Source organism: Vicugna pacos, chromosome X (assembly GCF_048564905.1).
Source record: "Vicugna pacos chromosome X, VicPac4, whole genome shotgun sequence".
In the NCBI taxonomy this organism is placed as follows: Eukaryota; Metazoa; Chordata; class Mammalia; order Artiodactyla; family Camelidae; genus Vicugna; species Vicugna pacos.
Genome location: NC_133023.1, coordinates 23745524 through 23768007, shown reverse-complemented (window position 1 = coordinate 23768007; position 22484 = coordinate 23745524). Strand labels below are relative to the sequence as shown.

The 22484-nt window shown below is 40.1% G+C and overlaps 1 protein-coding gene across 6 annotated transcripts in view; it reads left to right on the top strand.

Moving 5' to 3' along the window:
- The window catches only part of DMD (dystrophin), a 1854428-nt gene that overhangs the window by 1709689 nt on the left and 122255 nt on the right, over nucleotides 1–22484 (top strand). For 4 of the 6 annotated variants that reach the window (XM_072956635.1, XM_072956637.1, XM_072956634.1 and 1 more), the window contains exons 1-2: nucleotides 1634–2037; nucleotides 7741–7802. In XM_072956635.1, coding sequence (XP_072812736.1) covers nucleotides 2018–2037; nucleotides 7741–7802 — 82 coding nt within the window. In that variant the 5' untranslated portion in view covers nucleotides 1634–2017. Of the gene's footprint in view, nucleotides 1–1633; nucleotides 2038–7740; nucleotides 7803–22484 lie in introns of those variants that run through there. The other 2 variants (XM_031673322.2, XM_072956638.1) reach the window with 1 other exon arrangement.

Genomic DNA, 22484 nt, shown 5'->3' with positions numbered 1-22484 from the left:
TTGAACATTTATATTTTAGAGGAACATCAGAAGTCCTGAATCTCGAGCTGGTAGTTTTAAAATGTAAAACAAACAAACAAACAAACAAAACAAGAAAGGAAGAGAAGGACAATGTGTTCTATCACACTGGTGTTGCAAACCTTTAGTTGCTCGATTTCTAAGATTTACAAATGTGCCCCCATGCTGTGAGGTTTATATGTTTTTCATTGGAATAAACATAAACAATATTTAAATGATTTGCTACATTGACACAGACATTATGTCACTGATTAACTGCAAAGACCACCACTTCCTCATCACAGAACACTGGTCTTTCTCCCCCAGTCAAAGATCTGGGCGGACCATGACTCTCCAGTTAGACCAGAGGACAGCGTAACCCAGAGCCTAGTGTGGCCCCGTCAGACCTTAAAAGCAGCTGCCTCCATAACTCATTGACTCAAAATGGCTAAAAGATAGCTCTAGTAAGTCTCAATTTATCAGGCAAAATGTCAGAAGTGTCCCCATTTGCTTTAAAATAGCAACACCAATCATACCTGCGTGCCCGTGTCTTTAGATAACGTTTACATTTGTATTTGGTTGGTCAAGGGTCGTGAAGAAACTTGGCACTCCCTTTCCTTTCGGTTCCTGTACTTTATTTTTGCCTGTTTTGCCGTGCTGTAGCAGACGGTAAAGGGAGATTGATGTCTAGAGCCCTTTTGGCTCTAACATTCTCTGGGAAAAATAATGTTGAGGGGAAAAAAAAAGAGAATATTTAAAAAGAAAAAAGGGAACAGGTTTCAAACTGTAAACTGAAGTGGAATGAATCAACCAGAACAGAGAGTGAAAAGAAAATGGTTGAAAGAAGATAAAAAGAAAGGCAGGCCAAGCAAATAAATGGACAAAAAGGGACAGTGAAACCACTAAGGGAGTTTATCTAATAATACCCTTTGAACACTAATCGAAGATATTGTGTGAAGGTTGTGAAAAATTCTTTTGTTAACGAAGGCTTTCTTTTCTTCGGAATATTTCCAAGCTTGTGAGAATTTTGCATAGTTAACGTGTGTTGTCATGTTGCAAACTGTACCATTAGAAATATTTGAACTGTCCAGGCCCTGTAACTTTTGCAATAGATAGTTCCATTGAAAATGGTTTCCTTTCAGATTTCTCTAAAGAATACTAAAAGACCAAACCATGCCACACCATTGGTGGTTTTGTCTGTTTGTTTTTTAAGAGTCTATACCAGTGGTTCTCACACTTCAGTGTGCTCAGAGGTCCTGATTCAATAGCTCTGGGCCCGGGCCTGGGAATTTTCATTTCTACAAAGTTCCCAAGCGATGCTGTTAATGCTGGTACCAGGACTACACAATGAGAACCACTGCCACCTACAAATACAAGTACAAATGCTTCTCTAAAAGTCCATTTAGCCCAGAAAGAGCGGAACCTGAATTTCACGACCTTACAGCCTCACCACTTCAATCTTCAACTGAGAGCAGGTGGAAAGAGGGGCGAGGGAAGAATGATGCTTGTGATTTTTCTCCTTAATTCTCTAAAAAGAAAACTCAGAGCCCACACACTTAATTATCTGCGATGAGGTCATTTGCACCTAGGTCATTTATTGAGTCAACAAGTAGTCTTGCTGCAGGTTTTCAGGGGGTGCTGGCAGGGTGGAGTGTGGCTTCCAGGTTCCCGGGAGTACCTTAAATCCCCTCCGCCGTCTTTCTTTCTTTTTCTTTTCTCTCTCCTTTCCGTTTTGAAAGCCCCGACCGCCCCGGGTCTCGGGGAGTCCGGGTTCCCTGGGCGCTAGGTGGGGGCGGAGCCCGGCCTGGCCCCGCCCCGTCTGCCCGCAGCGCCCCCTCCCCGCACGCCCGCCCGCCCGTCCGCTAGCCCGCGCCGGCTCCTCCGCAGTGCTTTCGGCTGCGAGCCTGGGCGGCGGCGGCGGCGGCGGCGGCGGCGACGCTCGACTTTCGGGGAGCCCGGCGGATCTGGGAAGCTCACGCCTCCGCTCGCGCGCTCCTCCGACCGCGGAGCCCTAGCAGCCATGAGGGAACAGCTCAAAGGGTAAGTGCAACGCGGCGCCCCGGTGTCGCCGCAAGCCGTTGCACTTGTGGCGCGAGCAGGGTGCGAGCCGAGGCGGCCAAAACTTGGACCCGCGCGGCGGCTGGACCCCGGGCGCCGGGCGGCCAGGCGTCGAGGAACCTCCCCCGCGGGTCCCCGGGGCGCCACTGCAGGTGCGCCCCCGGGGCTTCCCCTGGGCGCCCGGCTCGCCGATGAGCCCCTTCCCCCGGCTGTGGGACGGGCTCGGAGAGAAAAAGCTGATTTCTCGCCGTACCCTGAGGGGACAGCGCGTTCCCCACGCCGGGATTAGGGCCGCAGGAGCTTTTTGCTCCTTTCCGGGCTGTCTGTGTGGACGTGAGCTAGACAGGCTGTTTCTAAATCGTCTCCCCACCTCGCAGAAGGAAGGAGCGCGGGCGGCTTTACCTTCTATTGCACTGCGAGTGCCAAAAGGTCAACTTTCTGCCTGATTTCTTCCGAGGATTCCAACTGACATTTCCCTCGCTGCATTTTCTGCTGTGTTCGTCCCGTGCCCCCAAGAATGGCAGAAATCAGGAAAGAAAGAAAAAGCAATTAAAACCCAGAAGTCAAGGATTAGACATAGAGGATTGACGGTGCTTTTTTTCTTTGCCCTCTGGGGTTGAGTGTGGAGTCATTTCTGGGCGTCCTTTTCTCGCATTTCTCCAGGTGTCTGTGCTCGTCTTTAACAAAAGTTTGTCATTCTCAGTGCGATCCTAGCAGTGAAAGGGGTAGGACACTGTTTATCTCCGTTAAATTGGAAGTTAAGTTGGAAGCTTAAATTGAAAGCATTTAGTTGCCTAAGGGAGACATATTAATTATAAAAAAATGTTAACATTGAAAAAATACGTCCAATTTAAGTGAGGAACCAAAATCTTTTTGTGAAATTTACATTCTTGGCCAACAAGCTCTTCCTAGTCTCAGCTTCTTTACCCTGTCACCTCTCCGTGTCACCCCAATGGCCCTTTTACTTTTGCCTGGATGTTTTATTTCCTTGTACTAAGTCTCCTCTTTGGAGGATACAGTTGCTGTTGGAGAAGCAGAGGAGCAAACGAAACAACACGGTTATATGAAAGGTCTCTGACCCTTGATCACCGTGGAATTGGTTTCAGTCATCATTGTTTGATCTTAGATTGGACACGACCCTGAAGTAAAATTGCTTTGGCCGAAGTTGAGGGTGGGTGGGAGTTAAGCCCTGAAAAGCAAACAGAACCGAGGACAAGTAACAGCTGGAACAATCACGGAGGCAATCATCTTTGCCCTGGCTTGAGCCAGACAGAATAAAATGTTAAATACCCCAGGGACAAGGAATGGGGACTAGAGGAGGATTTCTGGTGCTTAGATTGACACCCACCCTCCTGAACTCCCTCCCCACAGTAGCAGAAACTTTTAAATATATATTCCCACTCCCACCCTGCCAGTATTCCAGCAGTGCAAGCCAAGTTCAACAGTCAGCATGCAAATGCCAAGGTTTCTCTAGAAAAGGAGTCTGATCCCCAGATTAAAGGGAAATGATTTTGTGTGTGTGGATCAATGGGCTCCAGATTATATATGAAGCCAAACTCTAATCCTCTGCAAATCGCAAGGGAATGCTACCTTTTTATATCGCTCGCTGCATAACGATTAGTTTCCTCCCAGGGAAGTAGTGGAAAGATATTTTTTAAAAAGGCAACTGTTTGGAATATTTTCAGTACCAAGTAACAGTGGTAGCAGAAGAAATCTTATTTTAATTAGGCAGCTGCCATTTTCCTGGGGAGAACGATAGAAATTTGTGACTTTTTTATAAGTGTTTAATATTTGTTTTTAAGAAGCTAAAAAAGCAATTCCAGTAAGTCTGATATTCCAGCACTGACAGCAGGAACAGCTCTGAGGCGGTTGTAATAACCTTGCACACTACTCGAAACTAAAGAAGGTGAGAGAAAATTTAAATTGTGTTGTAGGAAATTAGGTCAGCCCTGTGCTCAGTGGAGTAATGTTTTAATTTCTTATTATTGACAAGTAGGAGTTGCCAGGGTCTTTTGTCACATCCGTGATTTTGTATTTTCATTTGTTTCAGCTTCCAATCACAGCCTCAAATAAAAGGGAAAAGAGAGATTATTGTAGCTTGTACACATCTTTAAAAAAAAAAAGAGAGAGAGAAATCCAAGTTTGAAGGCTGTTCAGAGAGGCATATCTGATGCCAAGTTTTGGAACCAGCAGGGCCAAAATCAGTAACATTTTTTTAAAAAAAGATTTAAAGGGTGTTTTGAGGATTATTCATGAAGCTGGTTTCTGTGTTAACATACATGTAGAATTTTGATCTATGTTGAACAGCATTGTTCTCAGGAAGATTAAATAAAGGTGTAACCATTAACTTGTGCACAGGTTTTGGAATTTCCTTTCTGGTTGGACATGGTATAAGGGGAGTGCGTTTCCGACGTGAAAAGTGAAATATGGAAAAGAGACAATTACCAAAACCAGTACCACCCACCCTCCCACCACCACCTCCCCCACATAGCAGATTTTTCTGTATTGTCTGTATATTCCAGATAAACCTGAGCTGCTTCTCATGGAGTTACTGAGAATTTGCTCCTGTTTTTGAAGATAAGCACAGAGTCAGAAATATAGTTGTAAAACCTGTATTGATCACAGACCAACAAATTGGTGTGTCCCGTGAGGTAGAACTTAGCTCTGAGTTATGCAAATTTGTGTTTACTGTTCTCTCCTGTTCATATCATGTTTCCTATCCACTGGGGGTTAAATATGTCTCACTAGGGTTTTGGAGTCATCACAGATTGAAAATACCCACATACAGTGAAGTGAATATTTGGTTGATTATCTAGTTACCCCCAAAGCTAAAGTCATTTCAGCTATGTTGCCAGTCGTTTTCAGCATTAAATGATGGAAAGATTATTTTTCTACTTTGGGGGATTAGTCACACCCTTTATTCTTTTTTTCTTTCCACTTGTGCTCACTTCTTTCACTTAGGGCTGGATTGTAATTGAAGTGAAACAGTCTGCAAAGGTGAAACACAAATCTGTTTTTCTAGGTATTTTGCATTGCTTAAAAATAAAAGGTTTGTGTGTTGGAGGGGAAGAAGATCAAAGAAGATTGGCCTTTGGATTTGTTTGAGTTCATTTGTCTAGGTTACTCAGATCCCTCAGAATCACAAATAATTGGGAGAAAAAATGAGTACCTAGACAGGACCGGTAACTAGTAGCACCCGAGTGGGGCATAGACGTGGGGGCTTAGAATTTCTTCCATCTTCCGGTAAAGGAAATTTTCATTTAACCATGGACTGATGGATTAAATAATAATTTCCAAAATCCTTTTGAGAATTTTTAACCACTGGTGGAAATCCCTTAAAAAGGTAGACATGTAGGTATATCAGCTGTCATGAAGTCTTTATTTTGGAGGGAGGGGGCTACATGAAGTTTTCATTCAGTCTATGTGGGATTCTCCTATCACTCGTGTGTGTAAGTTTCTGTTTTCTTTTGGGATTTTATTTGGTAGAAGTCATTTCTAGCCCGTGTTCCTCCGATTTGAAGTCCATGACCGATGGTGGCTTTTCAGCCTGGTTCTCTCTGTCTCTGTCAGGTCAGGTTTATCAGCTCAGACAGACGTTTTTCTGCCCATCAACTTAAGATGCTACAGTCCTCACACATGTCGCAGAGACGGGAAGTTATTATTACGCAGTGTGTGTGATAAGAGCCTGTACATGTGGACACACGTGCTTTCCCCCTCTTCCCCCTTCCTCTCTCCCTGGTACTCACATATGCATGGCCTTTGGAAATGGCAGAGGCCTAAATGCAGGGTAGTCTCAATAGGAGGTAACCTTTCCTTGCTGGGCACTTGTGTACGGACTTGATAGTCTCCAAGCTAAAAAACGCTGGAGAATAAGCAACACTTTTTCCATGAAGCTGCAAGCTGCAGCCTCCTTGTGCTGTGCATATCAAGTACCAGTCCCACCCACCCCTTCTCCAGATCATAAACCAATGTGAACATGGGGCTTCCTAAAACCCCCTCAAGCATGGGCTGCATCTTTTGCTTTTCTTGCTCTGTAAGACCTGGATGTCACTCTGGTACATTCCCTCCATGGAGAAGCCCCAGTAGTGCTCCTCAAACTCGAATTGTCTCTGCAGAAAAGTCAAACAGAAACGAATAGGTTTGGAAGAGACTGAAACACTTTCTTGTAAATTTCTTCCAGTAGCCTTCACCATTCAATTACTGAATGGTAAATATCAGAGGGCTAGTCTCTGAAATTGTAAGTGTGGGGAATTTCCACATGTTTTTGTGACATTTGTGATTGTGTTATATTTATGAAACCACAAGTAAATGTTTCTTCTTTTGGCTTATTTTCCTTAAAAGAGAGAATACACATTGAGTGTTACTTTTGCCCTCTCTGAAGGATTTTAGGCGTTGCTTACTTACCACAGTTGGATCCACGTCTATATTATAATCAACTAATAAAAGCTTTGCTTTCAGTGGGAAGCAATTTGAGGGCCACATAATAACAAAAATGACCACATATTGTAACCCAGGTGTCAGTCACTTGTCTGTATCACCGCATCCTTTAACGCCCCCATGTGAGCAGGCTGGCCCCAAATTTCACAGCGAGTAGGGCGAGTAGGGCGCAGAGCCAGAATCCAATCCTAAGATTTAAAACCTATGCTGAGGTCACTTGACGTTGTTACCTCCCCAAACGCCTCTTTCTGTGTGAGGCGTCTGTACTTTCTGCTCCCCTTGAAGTGTCTACATTTCAGCTCGCTCTCCTGTCTCCGTCCTCTCTCTGCCCTCACAGGTGATGGATAGGCCCTGCTTATGAGTACTGAAATATCATTCAGGGCTGCATTTTACTGCATCAAAGCCCAGTCATGTAATCCCCCAAAACTGGAAATATGATGCTGTGGTGATTTATGTAGATGGGCCAAAGTAAGGAAAAGTATATGTAGTTATCTCTCCTGGGTTTATTCACATAATGGAATGAGGAACAAAGGTGTTCTGTTCTTTTGGTGGCAGGCACTGATAGCCAGCAACCACACTTAGCTAAACTTCAAGAAATGGAAGAGAAATGTGAATGCTTCATTCAGGCCCAAGTAAATGTAGGAAAATGTGTAGTGGTGTTACAGAGTGCTGAGTTAAAAAGACATTCTAAAAGTAATGGGAAGAGGAAAGGTATGATCTACGAGTCGGGCAATGGATATACCTTAAGCTGGAGTGAAATATAGCCATGATGGAGATGAAATCTGGATGTGGGGAAGAAAGAGTAATGGAGAAGTGTCAGGGACAGTGAAAGCTGAGGCGAAGCAAGGAGACTTGTTTATTAAACTAATGTCCAGTATCTCTTTGACAGACTTGAATAACACTTGTCAGTGTCCTTTCTGTATGTTCTGAATTGGACAGGTGAAAAAAATCCTGACTTTCGATGATTTGATTACATAACAAGGTCATCTTATTAAAACAGAAGTGCAACCGACTTGTGGGTGCAAAAAAGGAACAAATACTGGTTACCAAGTAATGATCATACTGCTTTGCCCTTTGAAAGCAAAAGTAGAAGCCTCTCTGCTTGTAAGATAAACATTCATCACTACAGAGTGGAAGTCCTTTGACTTAAAGATGCCAAATGATTCAAAAGCATACTCTGCTTTTTTTCTCTTTTTCTCTACTACTCATTCTAAATTCTAAAGTCTCTCTTTATGTTTTATGTTTTAGCCACGAGACCCAAACAACTTGCTGGGACCATCCCAAAATGACAGAGCTCTACCAGTCTCTAGGTAAGAACATGGCCGTGTTTCCTCCAGTGAAATGACAGATGGCTCTTAGGATAAAGTAGTTTGTAGCGCGCAAGTCATTTGTTGCCTAAATATATCACTAGATTGTTTAAGAGGTGAAAACAGCGACACCTTTCTATTCCAAAGTAACGATTAGGTTTTATTTTTTTCAGAGGTTCTTAAAAATAAGTTTTAGGATTTCACTGGTTCCTGAAAATTCAGTATATCTGAGAGGGCCGAAAAAGGTCTTCGTAGTTTTCTTTGCTTCCTAAAAGGACGGAAAAAGTACTTGAAATTTACCAAAAAAAAATTTTTCCCCACGAAGGAGGAAAACTATTTCAAGCTGTTCTTATTGATTTCTTCCTTGTGAAACCAAGAAAACGCTTTTGCCAAACCACAAATGTTGTGTAAGGGAATTTTCTGCCGTCACTCCAGTGCTCATAATTATAAGCCTGTCAGGTTATTAGGATGTACTGTGAAGTGATTTCTCTCTACTATGGCTTGTTTTGTGTTTGTGTGAGAGCCTGACAGCCCCCCTCTATAACTTGGAATTTTTTGAACAGATGCACGGCCTTCACAGAAGGGGATAACGCCAGTCTTTTTAATGCTTGATGAAAGTCTACTCTATACCACTTTCGATCTCTTGGGAATAATCTGAAATGAATTCTCTGAGTTGCTGTTGTTTTAATAAAAAAAAAATTGTTGCTTCTCTACTAAAAAATTTTTACGCCTTTTTTTCGTGAATGGACAGATTTACAGACTAAAATGCACGAGGTGAACTCTGGGTTTAAAATTATGTGACAAAACCCATGGTAATCAGGGCACTCAAACATAAATTCTCAATTTGTATACGTATGTGTGTGTCTGCATGTAACTATTACTGCCTTTCTGTCATAGGTTCCCCTTGGTTAATGAATTGTAGCTATAGAGACATAAAGAAATAGGGTAGGAGATATTAGCCCCCCAAAATTGTTTTCCTAAACTTTTTCTACTTATAAATGATAGAAGTTCCTTCTAGAAAATCTGAAAAATACAAATGAAACATACAAAAGAAAAAAAAAGTCACTTCTACACAGAGATAGCCAATATAATTCAAGTAATAGTATGTCATTTCAGTCTAGCAGTAAGAGTGTGTGTGTGTGTGTGCACAAATGTACATATACACTTTAGAATTTTTAAAGAAAATTCGGATTAGCTAATCTTCTAGTGCTACGTTCTCCCCTGTTACAGAATGTTTCTGGCTTTTAATGCTGCACTGTTTAGACCACAGGTGAAAAATTTGAATGCTTATCTTTTGGCCAATGAGAGAATGAGGCTTCATCGAAAGTGGGCAGCGGCTATGCTGGGGGAGCTGGTAGTCCTAGCTCAGTGCTCTTAATACATTGGATTTTTTGAGAGAAACTAGAAATCTGTCAATAAAGAGCTAATTTAATCTTGTCCGTGGGCCTCCTGTTTGTAACCTCTTGTTTGCACAGATTCAACCCACTTGTAATTTTTTCCACTCTCATCAGTGATCTCCAGTTTTAATATTTTAATTTGCTTTTATTTAAAAATTATGGTTATCATAGAATTAATACTTGTTCATATTTTTTAAAGTTTAAAAATAGAGACAAGCTAACAAAAAAGAAAAGACAAATCATGCACAACCCACCTCTTAGAGTTAACTAATGTTTAATAATCTAGTGTATCCTCAAAAATTTCTTTCTATACATACATTTTTATAGAAGTTGGATTGTTCTGTTTTATAATCAGCTTTTTTTCACCTAAAGCTAATGTACCATGGTCATCTTTCCATTTCATTGCATGGTATACTCTATCAGCTTACTTTTAATTGCTCTGTAATAAGAAATCACAAACATGGTTGATAAAAAGCTAATTATGAACTATCAATAAGTGTTTGCACTTTCAATAGGAATGAAATATGCTTTTTGTCATCATAGGTCAAATGTGGTGGTAAACTTAGAGCTGGTAACCTGGCATGGTTTCTAACCTTGGGCAAATCACCTGACTTTGGAAGATAATGGAATTTTACAGTTGCAGGGAAATTTAGAGCTCATTTATTAACAGACTTTTTCTTTGATGAAGTCAACTCTAATTGTGATAATTTGCATATAATAAAATGCAGCCATCATAAATATTTGGTCAATTCTACCCCCCTTTGAAATAGTATTTTTTATTATCCTAATAACAAACACCTTGGAAATGAACTAGGTGTTGAAATTTATTTTTCGGCTGTCAGAAGTTAAATTTCCAGTATTTTTGTTAGAGTCACAGAATTCTCGGGCTAACTTTTATTCAAATGGTGACACATCAAGAAACATTTTCCATTGATTGAGAGCCTGCTGTTTATGCTGTGCGTGGAACGTGTTTGTACGCAACCATCGGGCTCGGAAGATGGTATCAACAGCCTTGTTTCACAGGACAGTGAAGTAAGGTGCAGAGAAACCCTTATCAGGGCTATGCAGCCTTAGGTATGGCTCTACACTGGGATTTACCCCAGGTCTTCTGTTAGAGTTTGTACTTATCTCATTGATTTTATTAACTTAGTAAAGTACGTCCAAGTAGGTTACCACGCACCTGTTACAAATAAGTACAAATTGACAGTTTTGCCTATGGATAGATGGTTACTTGAATGGTATTTCTGGAGCAAACCACTGCATTTCTAGAAATACTGTGTTGGATTCCTGGACAGTGGGCCCTCTACTGTTCATAGGCACACATGGAATGATTGATTTAGTAGTTTGTTACATGTCTACATCCCTCAGATAACCTACAAGATTAAATACCATTTCTGCCCTTCCCACCTCCAAATTACAGTGTTTCACAGTTGAAATAAAAGTGTGACATACTGAAAAGAGCCCTTGAATTTCTTTTTTATCTTTCTGTATTGGCTTATATTTTTCCTCGGGAGGTATCCCTTCAGGTCCAAGTTGCCATTTTGAGCTGGATGAAATGGTGGGAAGCCTTCAGCTGCGTTTAGTTCATGAAAGGTATCATGAAAGGAAAATCAGTATTACAGTCTGATGTGTTCAGAGTTTTAGACCACACTTAGGGCCCTCTCTTAATAGAACCTTGTCTGTGGTGACACATTGAAAATACCAAGAAGTTGCTACTGCCCAGCATACCCCCAACTCCAGACATGTCTCTCCTATAGCAGCTGCGGTGGCTCACAGTATGGGTGAAATGTTACACGTGCCTAAGTGTGCCCAATTCTGAGGAGATTTCCATTCTCTACGTTGCCAAAATCTCCAGCCAGCCTATTTAGCACACTCTGTTTTCGTCCTTGTTTCCAAAAGCATTCAAGTGTTCGCCCCGACCTGTGGTGCAAACCTCATAATATTACAAACCAAAATCATTTTGTAATGGCTGAAACAGTAGCACTTGAGCATTAACTGATGGAAAGCTGTGATATTACTCGAAATGTTAATATTGGAGTTCTTTGGTTAATAGAGTTCTAGGTGATCGTCATTCTTCTTTTCCTGACTTTCTGCGATGAATTTATATTATTTACAATTAGCTATGTAGCCAAAAATTTTCATCAGCACTCCCTACCCCATGCCTTAGTGTCCCTGCAGCTGTAATTCATTAACCAATAAGAACCTGTGTCAGAAAAGCAGCGCCCACACACCCCTACACCACACATACATACACACGTACAGAATTTATGTTTAAGCCCTGCTTCCCGTAAACTTTATCGGGTATTTTTAAACACAAAGGGATCATCTCATGTGTTGTTAGTCTCTAAATATGTCCATTCACCAAAAAAAACCCAAAACTGACCTAAAAATTTTAGTGGTAAAGAAGACAAAATTAACTTTTTTGATTAAAAAAATGTAAAAGAATTCTTTTCAGGTTGTTCTCAACAGATCTAAAATGGCTTCTTTTGAGTGAGCTTTCATCAAATGTTAAAAATATTCGATTTTCCCTTGATATTTAGGCTGTGTACCCATTAAAAAATTTCAAGTTATGAGGGGAAAAGTTGTCAGGCTGCCACACAAACACAAAACAAAGCATAGTAAAGAAATAATTTAAACATTCACAATGATGACCTGATAGTCGTTAGGAATTTGAGCATTGGAACGTCTCCAGAAAATTGTTTACGCAACATTAACGATTTGGCAAAAGCGTTGTCTTGTTTGCACAGAGAAGAAATCAATAAGAACAACTCGAAAACAGCTTTCTTTCAGTATTTGCTCTGACTGCCCCCGAGGTGATGGGGTGAGTGGTATACAGAAAACGAAATTTCCTGTGCCGACTTTTGCATGGGCTTCAGTATCCTTATCCTTAGAATGCAGGCTATTGGACAGAAGTGTCAAAGAATTTTTGTTTGTTTTTCTCTTACTTTGGGCTGAAGTGGGGCGGATTGTTTTCAGAACTTGCTGTGATCATAATTTTTCAAGAAGTACCTTTGGCTGACTCTGCAGACAAATGGATTTCTGAAAGTTTAATCATTCCTATTTTTAAAAATGTACATTTTGGGCAAAAAAAAAAAAAAAACAACAGGCAGAAGATCCTGCCATGCATACCTGTCTTACAGACAGAGTGAGACAAGCTGTTATCAAGTGGGGAGGCTCTCTGGAAATATACCCGTCGGGCCATCTATTTGATGTTGAGAAGGCATATTCTTCATCTTTTCTTAGAAGTAATAATGTGCTCCATTCGTGAGGTGAATTTCAGGTTTCTGTTAGCATCTTTACAAACGTAATGGCAAGATTGTTGTTCCAGTCAGTTATCGTGATGATTTAAAACCTGAAGCTTTTTAGGGCTTCAAAATGTGTTTAAAAATCAGTAGATGTTAGATGGTAATGTGCTTTGGAATTTATTTTGAAGTAGTAATATAATATTGATTTACATGAAGTGCCATTATGTGATAAGAAGCCTGTCGTTTTCTCACTATTTGTGTCTAGGTTCTTAAGATCATCACTGAAATTTTAAGTAAACATTTTTCAAAAAAGCACCCCCCCACACACACATATAATATGTGCTGCTTAAAAATGCTTTGAAAAATATTTCTTAGTCTGTTTCCTTGGGGGTGTTATATTAATTATAAATAAATAAAATAAATAAAATCTTTATGTGGTCCCCTCCATGGCTTCTTTCGGACCGACAGTGTGAGGTGGTTACAAGAGGGATACCAGCAGTATAGCACAGGAATAGCAGTTTGCAGAGGAGGTAGAGGTTTAAAAAAATAGGATGGTGTGAAGAGAGAACCAGTAAGCTTCAGAAGGTTAAGTGACTTCATTCCAAACCATTTACTAAAATCCAGATGTGCTGGATAATCTGACATTTCTTATCACAGTTTCCTTTTCCTTCTTTGAAGCCCCTTCACCCCTGGTTTTTTCTTTAGAGGTTTGGTTCCCCTTTCTTCCTACAAATCTGACATTCTCCAGAAAGATGTAGCCCCTCTTATCTGTTGCCCAAATTTTGGAGTCCAGCTGTTCATGATGCTCACCCAAGTGACGCCAGGGCTCTCGGTTTTCCTAAATGAACTGAAGAATGTTTTAGGAATTCTTACGAAAAGTCATCTTAAAAATCCTTGTGATTTGAAGGCAGTCCATCAGCTCGTGGCCCCTAGGCTCACGTCTGTTGCCTAAGAAGAGCTTCAGAATGTTAGAATGAGGACTCAGTTTTAGAGTCTGATGGATCTGATGGGTCTGAGGCTGATGTGATTCTTCTAGGAAGTTAAGAGAACCACTCAAGTCAAGAGGCTAAGAGCTTCCAGATACATCAGTATCGTTATTAATAAGTAATTGCAGCTGCCTGGATAGAGTTAGAAACACTGCCATAGAAATCCTGTACCGCTTTCTTCGGTTTGCCAGGAGGAAGGAAAAGAAGTTAGCTTACTCGCCCTCTTTTTCGATAGGCTTTCTCCATTCCATTAAGTGTTCCCTCCTGAGGGTGCTCCTCGATTAGGAATGACGGCGGGACTCTGAATGACTATGAATTCCTTCTGCACTGGGAGCATCTCCTCATGCTTTTCTCAGCAGATTTTGTAAACTTAACTGTTCTCAGCCAAGCTCCTCAATATTGACCATATTCCTTTCCTTGTCTTTTATCTCTAGTTCTTTAAATGCTGCTAAGCATTCACACCTCTGCCTTTTGATTTTTTTTGCTACCATAATACCTTGAACTGCAAAGAATATCTCAGTTCAGATCCCAGCTTGGGTGTGACCTTGAGCTAGTCCTTTGCTTTGTCTTGGTCTCAGATTTCTGACTTATCAGGTTGGGCAGCAACCTTCTACCTCTAAATGTCTGGTTTTAATTTAACTTCTGGCTGGGTCTGGCTTGGACTTATGAATGCTGTGCCGAACTCCCCAGTTTCTCTTTGTCACCACCAACTTGGAAGATACGAGTAATAGGATCATCACGTTTATAATTACTGTACTTTTATTTCTGTCGCACTTTACGGTGTGCAAAGAGTTTGAAGAAATAACCATATTCTATCCTTTCACAGCTGTAAATTAGGTATATAGCTGGCCTCTAACCTGAATTTCTGTCATTTTTCAGTTTCAGATCTTCTTTCCTTCCCTCCATTTGAGTGGGCTCCTGGTTTTGATTTGGCAAATAATGCTACCGTATCAGTGGACGGGCCAACTGTTTCTTCCTATCTATTTGGAGTTGAGCAGGCTGGGGTGCAAGACTTACTTTGACTTATTCCTACTGACATACGGCTAGAAGATAAGGAACCAAGTCCAGAGCACACATTTTATGGCTTCTAGTTTGCTGTTCTCAAAGGAATATCCATTACTCGTAGCTTGATTTATAAAACTGCTTTATCAGCATAATTAAGCTATGGAATCTCAAATGACGTTCTTTATTCCCTCGCTGACAAAGTTAGCACAGGAGATTTACTCAGATTTGCAAAATAGAAGACATAAGACATTAAGGCTGTTATAAATGTTCTTCCTTTACTTCTGTCCTGCTTATAAAAGAGAAAAGAAAAATAATCTGCTCCTTTAACTTCAGTTAGGATCAATTGATTGTCCCCATTTGTAAAACAAATGTAATCTTCAAATCAAAATTTATGGCATTTTAATGGGATATTCTTTCAAATATTTTTCTTGTTCAAGCGACTTGATTTAAAGCTTCTAATTGAAGAACATAAATAAATATTTCTGAATTGCATCTTCCAAAGCCTATTTCGGAAGGAAACTCCAAAGGCTTCTCTTTCAGACCTAGACTGGTTTACAATTTAAAAGAGCTGACAAATTGTAGTTCCCTTGATCTAAATAAGAGGAGCATTAAGGTTACACCTGCAGCTGTGAGAAAAGTGCTGGATGTGTACAGTTTTATGTAGCTGGGTCTGCAGAAGACGATTTTTGCACACGAAGGAAAGGCATCTAAAAACGTGTCTGCTCTTATTCAGACATTTCCAATATTTCTTTTTTAAGCGCACAAGTCTGATTACCTCTGTACGTCTCTCGGGAGCTGCAGTTTTGCTGGAAAGAGATTCAGAACAGTCAGAACACTCACATAAAATAGATAGTGAGTTTTTAAAGTCCATACTCTCCACGGTAGTAATAAAGTGACCTAAAAATATTCTGAAAGACTCTTTTACGACATAGTGGATGAGTCATTAGCTTATTTATGAATCGATGATATTCTGTGAGAATGTTTCAGAATTTGGCGTTCCACAAAGTCTTGATCCCTTGCATAACTCTAGGGAAGTCTTTGTGCCCTCTCATAAACTGGCACTTATGTAACTGGGACGTGTTATAGACGACCTTGTGTGTGTGTGCGTGCACGCATGTGTGCAAATATATTTATATGTTGACGTATGTATTTTTTTTTATCAAGCGTAAATTTTGGTGGGAAAGTAGCTAATTTTATATTTTGCTTTCTAGTTCTGTAAAGGGGCTGTCAGTTTTAAGGTAGTGCTTCTCAAACTCGTGAAGCGCAGTCTTTTTTAAATACACTGTATGTCACAGACTTAGGAGGCTTCATTGAAACTGACTAGTATACAGTCACATCGGCACGTAAGGCACCGCACTAGTTCAGCCACACGTGACCTAGTCTGTACCTTGTTCTGTCAAAGGAATCCGTTGATTGTGCATTTAGATGTCATGGCGATGTCAAGGTGCTATAAAAGTTGTTTATCACACTCCCAGTTTCTATGGTTGTGAAAGACTACTTGGAGTAGCTTTGTTCTAGAGCACTTAATTTTTAAAAATATAAATGTAAAATCAAGTGACCTTGGGTACTTAATTGACACCAAACAAGGACACTGAAAAAATGTTATTTATGGGATTTTATATTTTGCCAGTTAAGTCAAGTTTAGGCAAAGGAGGGATCTATCGTCTTTCCCATTTCATAGCCCTCCTTAGCAATAATTTCGAAGGCCAAAATAATAGAATCATCCAATACAGGAAAGGGCTAGGTTTTAAGTGGCAGGGTCCTTGCTGCCTAGTTTAATGCCTCCTCCGCCCCTTGAATGTAATGTACAGAATATGATAAGTTTCCAAATAAAAGTTTGTTTTTATCCAGAGCATAAAATGTGGTATGTATAATCTTTACATTATGTGATGAATTCAGTGGGGAACTGAGTGATTCTGCTCTGACTTAACATCACTTTGTGAGTTAACGACAGGTCATGTGACTTTGAGGCTTATGAAGTGTGCTTTTGAAATTCTGGCTCCACCACCTGTTCTCTGTGGCCAAAGACAAAGGCACTAACAATTTTGAACCCCAATTTTGTGATTTAATAAGCAGTTACGATGGTACTTACTTTAGGGAATGTTGCGGGGGTTAGTGATAATATATGTAAAATGACAAAGTGACATAGTAACTGTGCAAGGAATTATAATTGCTGTTGATGATGATGGTGACAGTCTACTTATTATTGGTGTTATTGTCATATACCATGTCCCTCCGTATACAAAGGAAAGAAACATGCCCAGTAATTCATAAGTAAAAAGAAAGGAGAAAGCTTGTAAAATAATGTGGCCTGCGAAAAAAATGCCCAAAACAGAGTAAACACCTTAGAAATGATAGGGTGCTATTATGGTAGGGACGGGACAAGGTAAAGGCTGCGTAAGGATGGATGAGACCCTAAAAAGCTTACATGACATGTTAAAGGTTTTGATGCTGAGATTTTTGACTTGGGTAATGTATCAGTCACGATCCAGTCAGAAAATGGAAACCACTCTAGTTATTTCAGAGAGAGGGAATTTATGCGGGAGGTTAGTTACCCATTGGTGGAAGAGCTAAGAAGCCAAACAGACAGCAAGGAGCCTCTGCTGTACCCAGGGCTGGAGGGACAGTGCCAAGAGGTGGTATCACAGAGCCCCAGAAGCCAGAGCCATCAGCTGGAGCTAGAATCAGTGGCCAGTTGGGACCACTGTGGGAGGGGCTGTTGAGAGGGAGCCAGAGCCAGGAAGGAGACACAGCTACTGCCAGAGCTTTTGCTGAAGACAGAGAGAGAAAGGGAGAAATAGCCTGACCTTTCCCGCTGGTCTTCTGCCAGTGACTCCCATTGGCTATACTTCCTCAGAAGCCAGTTGAAAGGAGCAGGAAAATGCCGTTCTCTGTAATAGAGAGCAGAGCAGGGGAAAGGTCAGAGAATGGGTCTGAGAACCAGCAAGCAAATGGCTGACGTACAGGAGACCCCATGGATGGTGATGCAGTCAACCATCTGTGCCAATACGCAGGAACGGGAAACACAAAGCCTTACAGCTTCCGATAGTATTTTCTCAATCTGAGATAACTTAGATGAGGCGCTAAAAAGGCACACAAGATTCAAAGAACACTGACCAAAAACAAGGAAAGAGGGGGTAGCAATAAAAAAAAGAAGTTACCCGCACAGAAGTCCAAACTAAGAATAAGCTCTCATGCATTTGATTATAGTACTTGCATTATTTATAGTTGTTTATGCTCAAGTCTCTCAAGACCAACTAATGAATTTCTTTAAAGCCAGAGCTGTCTTCCACATCTTTGTCACCTGCTCCCAGTGCATGGTAGCCTCTGAATAAATAAATGTTCATTGAATAGCACACAGTAGAGCAAGGGAGAGTGGGGAAGAAGACAAATACCACTCAAGAAGACAGAAAAATATAGATGATGTTTTCCTAAGGCACATTATTAAAATGGCAAGAGGGAACTCTATGGAGAGATGGAGTTCTTTCCAAAAAGCAGACGATAAAGCCTCATAGTAATAAAATTTGGAAATATCAAGTAAGTTGTAAATTTTATTGGCAATTTGATATCTTAACCAAACCAGGTGAACTGCTATCCTGGAATTAATTTTGTCCTAAAAGGAATAACAAATTGATAATCAAGGAGATGAGACCCTTGAAAGAAAGTGTCACTGTGGATTTGGAATTTAAATAACAGGGAAAAGAAACACTGAACACTATTTGATGCGCTGATAGCCTCAATTATTCATTGGTTCTTTGACTCAGTAAACTGTTAAGAGTGTGCCAAACATTGTGAATCCTAAACTTTAGGACAGCAGGCTAAAAATACTATGGAAAATAGGCTTATTAAAGGTATAAACATTTTTATAGTAATCTTATTTTTCTGAACAGTAGAAGATATATGTACATTCCAGAAATTTTGGAAGATGAAGTTAAGTGTAAAAGAAAACAAAAATCACCTTAAATCTCAGCACCTGGACATAACCACCATTTGGCTTTTAGAGGATTGTTTCTAGTCTTTTCCTCTATGCATTTTTATATAGTTGTTTGAGATAACATTATGTTTATAACTTTGTATCTTCCTTTATTCACTAAATGTCACAAGTTTTCTCTCATTCTTAACAATTCTTCCGGGAATGTTTTTTCCAAGCTGCATTTTTTTGGAATACCACTTTTTAAAAATAATTTCCTATTTTTCAAGTTAGGATACCTTCTGTCCAACAAGCTACTTGAATACTTAGAATAAAGTCAGTGTGGTCAGAAATACGCAGTCAGTAATCAGAAGGTTGAAAAGTAAAATTTATCCTATGATAAATATAGTTGATAAATTTAAGCGAACACTTTTCACCACCAGTTTTTTAATGCATAGCATTTCTTTTGCAATATATTTATGGCCTCAAGGGGACAAGGCAACTATCCTTGGAAACTTTCAATATTACAGAAAATGTTTTGCCTTCTTAGCCAACAAATTTACATAGAAACTCAACTGTATGATGAGGTTTTTTTAAGTTTTAATTGTTTAATTAAAAAATTAACTGATATTTGAAAATTCACTTACCTTTACCTATCGGAAAGAGATCGGCTACCAGAACAAACACTCTATCTTCTCAAAACATTTGTGCTTATAGTGATCACATTCTGTTCAAGGTTAATTTTCACACTGTCAATTAAGGCTTGTATCCTCTTGCTTCAGTTACATTTTCTAGCCAAGGTGCAATGAAAGAGTATGGAGCTAATAATATTTTCCACAGTTGTTTCCAATTTTTTCCATCACTCTAAGCGAAACTGTGAGGAACATCTTTGAGCATAAAGCCTTTCCATATTTGATTCACCCAAGTGCAGTCACTGATTCAAAGGATAGTAGTGGTTTTAAATTTCTTAGTGTATATATATTACCTGAAATTCTCTCAAAAGGTTGTGTCCATTTACACTCTTAATATGTGACATTGCCCATCTAACTATTGCCCTTGCCAGCGTGGAGCATTATTTTTACTCTTGCAGTTGTAAAATAAAACCATCTCCTTGTCAGTATTTGCATATCTTTGATTACTAGTGATCGTGAACATTTTCTTTTAAATGTTTACTGAGCTTTCTTCCTCTTTAGTGAGTAATGTAAAAGCAAAACCAAGTTAACCAAACAAAACTCTTCCAAGCTTTTCTGACATAATAGAAGCATTTTTTTTCCATGGTGTTGAGGGACTCTTGGTCATGAGAGACTCCTGATAACAACAGTACAGTTTTTGAATTACGCTTTAGCTTTCCTCCAAGCTACATGAGCCTAATCTCTTTATCCATCCTCAGTGGACCTATTATCCATCCATTATGTTAAATATTCTTACTCTCTATGCCAACTCCAGTTTCTTCACATTTCCTTACATATGCAGAGCCCTAAATTATGGTGGTTCTCTTGATAAAGGACTGGCCACTGGGTAGAGGAGGAAGGTTGCTTCCTGCCTCTTGAGTAATGGAAACTCATCCTACCATAGTTATGGACCATTTACTTTTACAGTGCCATGTGAGGCATTGATTTTTTTTCCCCATACATATGGAATACACAGAATGTTCCAGGCTCTGCTCTGAGTAACAGGATACAAAGAAACATAAGTCATGATCCCTGTCCGTCTCACAAGCTGGTGTGAACGTGGACATGCAGTGGACTCTATGATGTGATAGAAGTTCTTGCATCTGAGGGTGGCAGGCACAGTACCAGCTCTGCTTATGGCCCATGGTGGAATGCTTAAGTTATTCCAAGTCCTTTCTGTCTTTGGAGTCCAAATGACAACCATGTTTCCTTTTGTTGCTGATGTGGTAGTTTATTAATGCCACCATATACCCATTTTGTTTTTGAAGGCAAATTTAAATGTCTCAGGTTGAAATGACTGAGGGTTTAAGTTCAAGCTAACACACACACACACAGAGAGAAATGTAAGTTTCATTTGATTGACATTGGGAAAATGTTGAGTCTTTAGTAGAAGAGAGACATGAGGGAGTCTGTTCTGTTTTTAGGAATGAGAATTTGATGGGTTGGTTGAAGGATACTGAGAGACAGGAGAGATTAGTTATTTTACTTTGTTTTGCTTTGTGGCAGCTGAGGTGATGAGGGCCTTAGGATAGCAATGGGGAAAACACATGGGGGCATGACTTGAGAAGTTTTCTTCCCAAGGTACAGTTGCCTGAAAGTAGTGACAGACTGGATAGGTTTTAAAGAAAAGACGGGGGTTATAAGATGCTTTCTAGATTTTCAGCCTCGATGACACAGAGAATGGTGATACCACTGCACAAAGAGGATATTGCAAATTGATTGGGCCAGTAGCAAGTAGATCATAATTTTATTGATTTTTGTACTTATGGATTTATTTATGTAAGCTCATCTTTTTATAAAAATTTACTTGGGGTGGCTCCTATAAGTATATGAACTTTCATACCATAAGCATGTATTTCTCATTAGTCTTCTCCAAAGCCCTGTGATGTGTATTAGTATCTCCAGTGTACAAATGAGGCTCAAAGAATATAGGCGGTTTGTTCACATAGCATAGCTGGGACTTAAATGTACTCTAAACTCCAAACTCAGTGATTTAGTTCCTGAGCTAAGTAAACTTTTTTTTCCTGGGAAGTGACAGTGGCATTTTGAAGAAGAGATACCTTGAAGGCTTCTGGAAAGAGGAACTAAAGAAATATTGTAGAAGCATCAGTGTGATAAAAAGATTCCTTGCATTTTTACTACACTTTATACAGAAAATACTGGGGGCAGGGTGAGGTTCCTGACTTTTACTGGGGAAGCGTGTGTCCTGGATCTGTCTGTCCTCGGAGTTTTTAAGATCCATGCAGTCTTCACAGCAGCCCTCGGAACAGGTGCTTTTCTTGTTCCCTTTAGCAGTGAATACGCTGCAGCTTAGGGAAGTTGAGGTGGCTCGCCCGAGCACCCTGGGAGACTGCTTCATGACTGAGTGGCTTCAGTGTGTAATAGACTTGAGTTTCAGTCCTCAGGTGTTTAGTTTGCTTGTCTGTAAGATGGAACTGAAGCAACAGTATCAAAGTTGGAGGTATTCTTTGAGAATGGATGTCTCCATCGCTAACACACAGTAAGCACCGAGAAATGGCCTTTTACTGCAAAGTCAGCTAGAACCCACCTAGTTTTTCCCTCTGTCCATTAGTTTTTCCATTATACGGTAGTATTCCTGCAGAAAAAAGCAGATGAGACGAAGAATTTGGAAGACATCACACAGAGAGAAGTATGGAAAAGAAAGATTTAATACTCAGTCATTTTGTTTTACAGTGACATGTGCACATGATTTTTTTTTAAATGAAACGATACAAGAGGGTAGTATGAAAACCAAGTCTCCCTTCAGCCCTGGTATCCGTCCCCCAGTGTCACTCTCCAGAGGCAGTTAATAACCTAGTTCTCTGTTTCCTTCTGTAGATGTTTTATGCATATACAAATGTGCGTACGTATAGATTATGTCCTTTCTTACACATTGTTATCATAACAGACACAGTGTTCTGTTCTTCGATGCATCACCTTTTCTCTAATTAAACTAAAGCTTTTCTTTTCTGTAGAAAACAGCCTGCCAGATTATGAATGAAAATGTATTATATGGAGAGTTATGTTAGTATTTTTTTTCTGAGACGAAAACCCAGAAAGAAATATAAGAAGTTTAAAGCCAGCAACTAGTGGCCTTTAAGTCAAACTAGACAGCTGTTCAGAACTTTATAAATGCTAACTCTTAAAACTTCTAAACTGAACACAAATGTTTATTAAATGGAGAAATGAAGATTATCATCAGAAGGACAGAGAAGATGAATTGTTTTATCTGCTGACACACTGAGGGGCGTGCCTGGGACCTGGCTGCTTCATTCAGGATTTGGACCACTGATGCTCTTGAAAAGAAGTATGCACATCCTCACTTCCTGACTTCCTCTTGGAACACACTCCACTTCCGAACAATCGTGACTTTCTGTGTCAGGGTGGTTTAGAAGGAGCTGAATCTTGAAAACTTCAGATCACAAGGTCTCGAAACTACTCTCACAGGGGGAAGATTAGTCCTTGCTGGCT